Raw genomic sequence first — 11,170 nt, 5'->3', positions numbered from 1 at the left:
ACAATAGTTTTTTAACAATAATAATAACAATTATTATAATGAATAATAATAACAATTATTATATAATGATGATAGCAGTGACAACAATTAATTATAGATATTTTAGCATCTTAAAATATTTCATTTTGATTTTAGCACAAAATAAATATATTAATAGTCAAATAGGCTATTATGATTCTGATACTCACAACTCAAGTTAACAGTTTATTTTAATTTTTATTCTTTATTATGATTACAATTCATTCTCATACTAATTTATTTTAATTATCAATTAGTAAATATACTATAAGAGTGGTATGCTTATATATATATAATAGTTTCATGATAAGAAATGTTAAAGTGCGGAAAAAGTTTGGAAAATGTTTAAAACCACCGTAAGGTTTAAGAAGTTTAAAACTTACAGTGTTTAAACTGTACAATTTATGTGTTTTCTCAAACTTTTCCGCACTATAAAATTCTGGACTTAAACATATATATTTAGGAGTTAGAATTAAGTGTATGATTGGATTAATTTTAGAATTAATTGTTTATCTTATGTTTGGCATGCTTAACTTTAGATTAGATTAGGGGATTAACTTTGAATTTAGTTCTAAAAGCATGGGGTTAACAATCTCAATTAACAGGTGAGTTTAGTTAGGATCAATTTTAAAAATAATTATATATCTAATTAACCATTACTTTTATATCTAATGTAATATTTAATTTAATAACCACTATATTAAAATTATTCATGAAAATTAATAATGCTAGTAATTGGTTTTATATATGCAGTTTGATAACTTTCTGATAAAATAAAATATTTTTAAAATATGCAATAAAAATTAAATTAGATAGTTAAATATTTTTAATTAATCTAGCATAATTTATATTTGTTTATTATAATTATGACCACCTAATAATCAAAATTTTATATATATTTAATTTTTTTATTAATGGTCTTTTAAAGTAATTTTAATACACATTTTATTATTAAATATTCATAAATATATAGTTCATATTTATATTTAAATGTCAACTTAAATGCTATTTAATTTCATTCAAATATAATGTAGCATAGTTCAATTCCATATTATACTAAATATAAAACAGTATTATATAATCCAATATAATTTAATTGAATGTAATCTAATTCAATCTTAATGATTAGTCTAATCTAATTATACACACCAAGCGTAGTAGCTTAAATAATTACTCACCAAGTATAATGCGCACATATAATGTGTGTGAGAATCATCACGGCGTCCTAAAAAAATCAGGGTAAACATTTTCAGCGTGGTAGTGGGTCATCCTCAGGTCTCATCTCATGTTCTTTTCAAGTAAAATCCAAAACAAATTCGACAAAAAAAAAAAAAAAGGGACTAAAATAGTAAATAGAAAAAGTAACGGTATTGAGTTGTAAGCTTCGTATCGGCCGACCAGTTTCACTTCATAAGATGTGCAGTGTCCATTTGTCAAATATCGTAGACTCAAATTAAGAGCACAGTGGCCTATTTAAAGCAAGCAAAGGTGCCAGGCAACCTTGTCACATAAATCGGCTTCAGTCAATTTTGTTTGGTTTTGTCGTTTCGATGCAGCCTGTGTCTGCTTGTGTCTTCACTTCCTTCCAAAAGACAAATCCTATTCATGCATTAAGCACTTTAAAATCTCAGGTAGTGCGGTTAATTTTTCAGACAAGATATTCTCATTATTATTATTATTGTTATTGTTGTTTTTCCTTAGGTGAATGATGATCATTATTGATGATCTGATTCATTAATGTCGGACATACCCTTCCTTTCAACTTGAGGTATAAATTTGGTGGTTAGAATTATATTATTTATAGGGTTATTATTATTTTATTATTTTAAAAATTATCAAATATTAAATGACTACAATAAATATTGTCTCTTATTATTTTCTTATTATATTTTTATAAAAATATCATTTTATTACTTTTCCGTTACAATTATTAGTTGACCAGTTAGTTGACTAATAAAATATTAAATTTACCATTCATGATTAAAAAAATAATAAGATAAATTTTTAATCCATATATCATAATTCCAACAAAAAGCATTATTTTGGTATTATATGTCTATTTTAATCAATATATTATAAATTTATTTTGTAAATAAGTTTTAAGTATTTTTTTTTAATCATGAAGGATGAAATTAGTATTTTGTTGGTCAACTAATGATTATAACGGAAAAATAGTAAAATGATATTTTTATAAATATATAATAAAAAAATGATAGAAGACAATACTTGTTGTAGTCATTTGATATTTGATAATTTTTGAAGTAGTGAAATGATAATAACCCTTATTTATATTAATACTAACAATAACAATTAGTATGTGATCTGTCTCAGTGTCGTCCATTTAAAATTAAATCTATAAGTCTATTCCAACTAAGAAGAGTTGTCAAAGGTTTACTCACATACGAAACTTATCTTGACATGATCGGATCCTACACCTGGCTGACCCGATTTGGATGACAAGTGGGCATCGTGCTTATGAACTACCTGAACACAAATGATCTATTAATTGAATTTGCACATTTGTTTCCGGCAAGGCAGATGAGAAAGTAAACATCATTAATTAATTATTACTTACCCCCAAATCAAAGAAATTGACAGGATTAGCCTCTTAATCATATGCTTGGGCAGTTTGTATGAGTTACCAAAGGGATAAGTTTTATACAATACAATCGTTAACATTTTTTTTTATAATGTTTTTGGTAGATTGCATGTGAAGGCGAAACTCGGGCTTGCCCTAGATTTATGTGTAATGAAAGAATGGGAACATGGGAGGGAAACTGATCTTTGTGATGTATAATTTAATTTACCGAACCGTCCAACCAGGAGAATTCACTTTGGATCCCCATGCATGCAAGGCCTTTCTAACTTTTTTTTTTTTTTTTTTAATTGGGTTTAGGTCAAAATCACTGACTCTGTACCCATCTTCAATTGATTTTAATAATAAGAAGATGATAATATAATTAAATATTGATCACGAATTGTTAATCAAGGCAAGCAACAGAAATGAACTGCTGCTACTCAACGTTCGGTTACGGGTTACGTACTTTAACTATTCTTTTACTTTTAATACTGTCAGAGGCAGGAGGAGGAGAGCCACAATTTTTTTTTTTTAATAAATGGATGTGCGCATAAATTAAAATATCATTGTTCATATGATTTACTATATTATTTAATTTTTTTCATTCAATAAAAAGAATTTACATTTGCCCAAAAAACTTACTCTGAATTTATGGGTTTTAGCCGATTTCACAATCCTTGTGCAAAAAATAAAAATAGCTATAAAAATTTTGTAAACTTGATAAAATATTAAGATGAATTAAAAATATATATATATAAAGAAGATTAAACAAAAAAATTATCATGTGATCGATTTTTTCATATTACTTTATACGTTTATACATTTGTAGAAATAAGAAAAATTTAACTACTTTAAGATAAAAAAATTTTAAATCTCCTCATCATTTTTGAGATTTGAATTAACTAAAACTGCCCGCAGATATTTTAAAAATTAATGTCATATTTTGGGGTTAACATTTGAGAATGTTTATCATTATTGCACGTTTTGGTTACATTCCAATATATATATGTGTATGTATTGTACTAATAAACAATCACAAAATCAAAAGTAAGATTGTGGCCATAAATTTACTACCACAACAACAACTTCCATGTACACGAAAGAGCTATTTCGAGTCAGACTCATCAAAAGATTGAAGCCTTCCTACCTACCTTACCGACTCTACTTGCATAGACCATGCCATGCATCAAATAATTTTTGCTACGATTATCTTCTACTCCCCCGTACACATACATATATATACCATACACATACATATTAATTGTGCACCAACTCCATTTTTACTTAATGTTAACATAATTCTTATAAAAAAATCATGCCCAATTATTTTATTTATAAGTAGGTACAATTTTTTTTTTACTATTTTTGAAAAAATGTATAGTTGAGAACTTTCAAACAATATTTTAAATAAAATAATAAGGTTTTGTATTCAAACTTTGTATCCGTACTATTATTGATGAGAAAATATTACTTTTAAGATATTGAATGAAATGATGTTCTTAACTTTATATTTTAATGTGATTTAAAAAACTCTCTTCACGTTGAAAAAATAAACATCTCATTATAATTCAAACTTGAAATTCATTTTCTTTTCTTTTCGAAAATAAAAGCCATTAAAAAGTCAAAAAAATATTTCAAAAAACACGCATTAAAGATATTTATATTAATTATAATGTGTTTTTATTATATTTTTTATATTTGAAAATGTTTAAAAGTGTCTTCATTATTGGTCCCATCAGTCATATGATATATCATACATTCGCTTCGTTTTGTGGGCCCGTAGCCCTATATTTTGCTTGCGGATCGAAGTCATACGTGAGTCCAAACTGTACCGCATCATTCATTCATTCATCAGTTATCATCCACACGTGTTGCGTTTACCTTACATCATTCCTTATCCCTCGATGGACCCGCAGTATACGTTAGCATAAGGTACGCGTGTAGTCCTATCAACCATCCAGATCATGTGATTATGCTTTCACTTTCCCAGTCCCTTTTAGAAACAGCTCCAATCTGCATGCTTGCGCTGACTTCAAACAACATATTAATCTAAACCATAACCATAATTAGTCAATTAATCCCACCTAACAAATCGAATTTTGTTCATTTTTGGTCTAAAAATGTTTGCTAATGATGATTATTAATAAAAAAGCTATGTTATGAAAATAGTTTTTTTCCCCCCTTAGATATTAATTGACTTTTAATATTTCACTTTCAAAGATAATAGTTGGGAAATACACGGCCAATAAAAGTGAATGACGTTAAATTAATTTTTTTTTATAAAAAAAATATGTGATATAACTGTTATAGTATATTTTATTTTCATAAATACATCGTAGTGTAGGAAGTTATTTGAAGCGAATCGTATTAAATGAGTAGATTTTCACATTAAACGTACCCTGATTGATACAATGAATTTCACATTCGCATTTATATTCTTTTGGGATGGGCGGCTGGTTGGAACAAATCATAATTAATGTCTTTAGCGTGATGACAATAGAGGACGGTGTATAATAGTGCAATCGCACCCTTCATTCTCATAAATATAGCCTAATTAATACGGGTTGTTAGTCAAAGTAAATCATGATAAACTATTGTTTCTATAGGAATTAAGGATATTGTACGTCGTAGCTTAATTATTGGGTTCGGTTACGGTGCAACGACGGTACAATATCACTATTGTATTCTTGGATCCACTTACATGGATGGATTTATTAAAATTCAACAACTGAATGTAACGGTTGCACGGTACCACCGTTGCACCATAAATTTCTCCTAAATATTATTATGCTATAATATGTATTATGATCAGATGCACGATTACGAGCGTGTCAATTTTCATCAAAGAGAGTTGAGCAATGGAGCTCATAACACTATATAATAGAAGCTCAATACGTGTGCAGTTACGTCCCATAATAAAATTTTATTAATTTGCATTGCCTTTTAACCACAATTCATCAAGAGTAATAAGATCAAGCGGCAAAATTCATGCTCACAGGATAGAACGAGATTTTGATTCAAACCAGTAGAGTCAGTGGGGAGGACGAAAGTTGAAAGCAGTAGCGCTCACATGGGTCCCAATGAATTATTTTATTTATTTTTAAACAAATAGATGATAAAAAAAAAAAAAAAACCTGACAGAAATCAAAAGAGACGATTTTGTTGATCCTGAGACAAAAGAATTGTAAAATAGACAATAATTAAAAAAATATATAAAGAAAAAGATAAAAATGGTTACAGAGAGTAACAGAGAGAGAGAGAGAGGGGCCAGCAGCCAGCTCAAGATCTCAACGAACTGATTAGTACTGACAGAGGCAGGCAAGGCAGGCAGCCACTAACAAATAACCAAATACAAAATTTCTCATTTTAGATCAATTACCAATTGCCACTCTAACAAAGTCTCCGGCGACAAGCAACACAACTCACCCACATACGCAGTTGACTTTTGTTCGTTTTAATACGACATCGTTTGTCATCATCAGCTTCAAGGGCTCAAGCCCTTCAACGACAAAAACAAAACAAAGACAAAACCAGGAGAGCAAACAGTTCTGTGCGACAATAAGGATCAAGAAAGTTAAAAATAACCCCAAAAAAAACAAAACTCAAAACAAAACAGAAAGCAAGCTTTTCAGCATATTGGTAAAAAACACGCCTTTGGGTTATTGGGTAGATCGGGATACAAATTTTTTTTTCTCATGTTGCTGCTGTTTGTTCAGCGGGAAAGTGAGAAGCTGGTAAGGGGGGGAATTTTTATTTTCTTTTTATTTAAATTTTTTGGGGTCAGGGTTTAATGTGAAATGTTTTATGTTCTGTTGAGGTGGGGTTTGATAATTAATGTAAATAAAGAGGTAGGGGGGTTCACTTCACTATAAACTGCAAAGAGCCGTTTGATGCTCTCTCTCTAATATTAATTGCAGTTGACCTTTTTACTGGGATTTTGATTATTACAACTCACTCACTCCTTTTAATTTCTTTCCCACTTTTTTCATTTATTTACTCTTTTTCTTTCAATGTTCGCTTTCACCTTCCTCTTTTTTCAAGCATAAGCATTCAGATTTCAATTTCAATACCCTTTTCTTTTCTCTTGTTATTTGTACCTCCTTATCACCTCCTAAGGTTCTTCCTCTTCCCCTTCCTCCCCTATATATATATATATATATATTTTTTTTTTTTTTTTAATTTGTATGCATATTTATTGCTTATTTATGTTTGTTAATCTTTGTGCAGTGATTGTGAGTAGAATCCCAGGGGAGCAAGAGGCCAGTCTCTTTAGCTAACTGAAAGGTACTTGAATGGATCTGCTGTAGATCTCTAGCAGTACTCTTGTTTTGCTTTCTACGGTGTTTGTTTCATGAGATGAAGATGAAACTTATCTGGAATTTTCTCTTGTGAGTTTTCGAATAAGGTACTGAATTTTTTTAAATTTTGTTTTAACTGTTATGGGTTAGATCCGTTTGGAGCTAGCAAACAAAACAGATGGTGTTTGGTTTTGTCAACGGAGGGCCATATCGGTTGTTGATTGAGATTTTAAAATTTGGGTTATGATTTAGCTGTTGAAAGTTTATGTAATCTTTAGTAAAGTTCAAAACTTTTCTCTTGTCTGTTTGTTTAATTGAGGACAAGACTTAAGATTCCTTTTGCTTAGCCTAATGCTCTTGGATTTGGAACTACCTTTCTGAGTTTATTAATCTAATACTGTTCTTGGTGTGTATAATTGGATAATTATTCGCCTTCTACAGCTAATAGCCATACAGTAGCTCGTATAAAATATTGTATATGTACATGGTAGAGGAGGACAACTTGAGCTCTGCTTTTCTTCTAATTCTAGTTTTGTTTTTGACTTTGAGATTGAGAACTCAGCGGATAGGGTAACTTTTCATGATAAATTTATGTGTTAAAGCTGCTCAGTTAATACTGCTCATCATGTTGCCTTTTTATTCTTTTTATGTTTTAAATTGACAAAAAGTGAAAAACAATGATTGAGGTGCATGGTTGTGTACTTTTGACCTGTCAGTTGGAAATAGGTGAGTATTTCTAGTGATTTCTGGTTGATTATGGTTCCCCCCCCCCCCCCCCCCCGGGGCAATGCCTCATGCTTTTAGTTTCTAATTGTTTAACAAAATGTTTTGCAATTATTGTTACTGTAAAATTCAGATGTTCTGCGTTTGCACCTCTGCGTTTGCACCGGTTTATCTTTTAGAATTCTGCATTACTATCCGGATGCTAATCCTTGAGTTTTGTTTATTATTTTGTACCCAATCCATTTTTTGATCTTCCTGTATTTTTATTTGCTGTATGTTTGTTCAGGATTGTGCAGTGCTTTGATTGTTGCTAATACATTTGAAGCTTGGTTGATATGAGGCTAATTAGCTTTTGAGCAACCATTTTTTTATTATCTGATAGATCCTTCCTCTGCTTCAGCTTTTTGTAAATGCTAACAATTTCTGGTTAAGAATTTTTTGCCCAAAAGATTTGAAGTTGAAGTTGCTTATTAATTTGATTGTATTGTGTTTTTGTAGTCAGGGTTGGCTTGCACTTTTCTAAATTCTGTGTTCTGAAAGACATCACTCATAGTAGTAGATGTGAAGACCTTCCCTATCTTTCTCGGTCCATGTGAATCATGAAATTTGGTAATAACATGGTCTCTTTTTTGTTTTTGAATATGTGTTTATCTGTATTTTATGATTGGAAAATTAGGGATGAAATTCATGAGTTTTTTACCTGCAAGTTCGTAATTGATTTGATCTTCCTTTTATCTGTCAATTCCTTTTTCGAATTTACAGTTCTCAGCAATTAAATATTTTTAATATAGTTTCAGATAGTGAACAATTGTTTCCCCATTTAACTCTAGGCCATAGCCACAAGCCAGATTCAAAACATTCTGGAGCTATATCTGCTTCAAATTCCAATGAGGGGGTTGCAGATCGTTTACCACATGTCACAAATGATGTAGATGGTTGTACAGTGAGAAAGCTTGAACGTTCTACAAGTTTAAATGATTTAGCAAAAGATAATGAAAAGAATGTCCAAGACCTGGAATCACCCAATTCTCATTCTTGTGGAGAAATGGAGTCATTTCGAGAGCCGGTTTTTTATATGGACAAAAGTGTTACAGAATGTGAACTGCCAGAGTTAATCGTTTGTTACAAAGAGAATACATACCATGTCAAGGATATTTGCATTGATGAGGGAGTACATTCTCATGACAGGATCTTGTTTGAGAGTGATGTTGGGAAGAGTGTCCGCTCCTTCTTGCCTCCTAAGGAAGACAGAAATAGTGAACTGCTGGAAGAATCCAAGAATTCTGTTATCCCTATTCCAGATGTACTGAAATCTTCTGCAGAAAATTATTCTGATGAGCGTATCGTCAATCGATGTGGTTCTTCACAGGAAAGTGATTCTGATGAGGATATTGATGATATATGTGATTCTAAGGATTTGAGGCCGGCAGGGGATGTTAAGGATGATGCAACGGAGGAGAACACAAATGATGTGTCTAGAAAGCTGTTCTTACTTGGAGATTTGCTTTCAATGCATAATGTGGGCACAAAAAACTCCCTCTCCAAATCTGCCATTGGTAATGAGATTGACGCTGAAAAAGAGTCTTTCCAGGTATGTATGTATATATCCCAGTCAAAACTTGCTTTGGAGTTGCTAAGCAGGATACCTCCAATAACTAATGGATTTCCTTTAGGATCAGGGGCGGACTCAAAAAATTATATAATCCCAGGCTAAAACATTATTTTTTCAATTATGGAATCTGACATTTCAACCTATAATAACATGTAATTATATAAGGATTAATAAATCAATTAAGAATTTTAAGCTAAATTAAATCAATACATGTAATAACAATAAATTAAAATTCGAAAGTAAAACTTTAATGTTTGAAGTCAAGTACTTAATTATCAAGCTTAAATAAATTAAACAACTAGAATTTATTCATCTTTTAAAATTATAAATATATTATTAATCAAAAGTTTCAATAATAAACTAAACTCATCCAATAAAAATATTTTTGAGTGTCGTTGTTTTTTGGGTAGGCACTCTGATGAAGGATCAGATGCCGATAATTCTTTTATTAAAAACTTCTCAAAATACTTAAATTTTATTTTCTAACTTTTCCTCTTAGTTATTATAACTGCTAAATGAAATCTCAAAATTCACATAAGAAGTTTATGAAAATGTTGATAATTGCTATTACATCTTGTTTTGTAAATGCTTTTAGTACTAGTGACAATTTTATATTAGATTGGCATATATTTTTTAATTAGATTTTTTTGAAGCAATAACAACATTTTAGCCCCCTAATGTTTTCAATCTATTCAATAAATATATAATTTAATCATTTCATAAAATAAGTCCCTAATTTTAATTGGAAAAAAAATATAATTAATTAAGGACATATTTGAAAATAAAATAAAAAAACTACTATGATATAAAATTGATGAAAAATATAAGGGTAATTGAGCTAGGGACATAAATGAAAACAAAATAAAAACTCTATTATTATATAAAATTAATAAAAATATAGGGGTATAAATGACTTTTTCCTGATCAAGACTGAGCTACAGCTCCATGTAGCCCAGCTTTAGATCCGCCACTGTTTAGGATCAGTTCGTGTAATAATGTCATCTTTCCTTATTGATGCTTAAGGGACTCCCGTGCTTCTTTCTCCGTTTCAAGTTTGATTGGACTATTGACTTTTATACTAGCTATTTCAAATTCTCAGTGAAAATAAAATCATTAGCTCATGACTGGAATATAGCCATAGTATCACAGGGAACTATGTCAGTACAGAAATTATTAGATGTTAACATGAGTAGGTCAATCATTAAAGTGTTTTAATAATTGCAAATAGATGACCTTAATAATGAAACTTTTAAAATAACAAAGAAACTATTATTACTTGTTTGAAATTGATATTTGGAGAACAGTGACTATACATTTTGGGACATTTGTTGATGCAAGTTTTTGGGCGAATGATTTGTAGTTTCACAACTTCCTTTTGCTAGAAGTAGCCTTTGATCTTGACTATGAAAAGTATCGATATGTGCATATGTGAGAGAGGAAGGAAGAGAGAAAATGATGGATATTGTAAATATTTGAATGCAGGGATCTAGTGCAAAAGCAGCATTGGCAAACCCCGAAGAAGCAAATGGTGGCACTGCAGAAGAAATCTTGACAGGTGCTGATTTTGTTTCTGCTTCTGAAGAATCACAGAATGGCTGTGGGGAAGGAATCTCAGGAAACCCTACTCTTGTTTCTGCTTCTGAAAAAGCCCATGATAAAAGTGAAGAGGCATCCTTGGCAAGCCCTGATGGGGTTTCTGCACTCAGTGAATCAACAAAAATCAGCACTGCTGAAAAGTCATCCTATAATAGCATGGTGGAAACAGGAAGTATCACGTTTGATTTTGATGCTTCTGCTCCTGGGGCAAGCGGCAAAGAGGAGCCTCTTCAGATAGGTGATTCTCAACGTATTGAGACTCCAGGAATGTCCAGACTTGAAGATGCTCCACGTCAATCAGTTTCAAGCCAGTTTCACAGTGGTCTTGGGGAGTCAAGTTTCTCT

At 30.7% G+C, this 11,170-nt stretch overlaps 1 protein-coding gene across 1 annotated transcript in view; it reads left to right on the top strand.

Moving 5' to 3' along the window:
* Positions 1-5,883: 5,883 nt before the first annotated feature.
* The window catches only part of LOC18045192, a 5,868-nt gene continuing 581 nt past the window's right edge, over positions 5,884-11,170 (top strand). The window contains exons 1-5 of the mRNA XM_024186295.1: positions 5,884-6,330; positions 6,824-7,001; positions 8,116-8,226; positions 8,448-9,208; positions 10,712-11,166. Coding sequence (XP_024042063.1) covers positions 8,217-8,226; positions 8,448-9,208; positions 10,712-11,166 — 1,226 coding nt within the window. The 5' untranslated portion in view covers positions 5,884-6,330; positions 6,824-7,001; positions 8,116-8,216. The remainder of the gene's footprint in view (positions 6,331-6,823; positions 7,002-8,115; positions 8,227-8,447; positions 9,209-10,711; positions 11,167-11,170) is intronic.

The sequence above is a fragment of the Citrus clementina genome, unplaced genomic scaffold (genome assembly GCF_000493195.1).
Source record: "Citrus clementina cultivar Clemenules unplaced genomic scaffold, Citrus_clementina_v1.0 scaffold_4, whole genome shotgun sequence".
Classification (NCBI taxonomy): Eukaryota; Viridiplantae; Streptophyta; class Magnoliopsida; order Sapindales; family Rutaceae; genus Citrus; species Citrus x clementina.
Note: the sequence above shows the minus strand (reverse complement) of the source record. Positions and strands in the feature narration are given on the sequence as shown.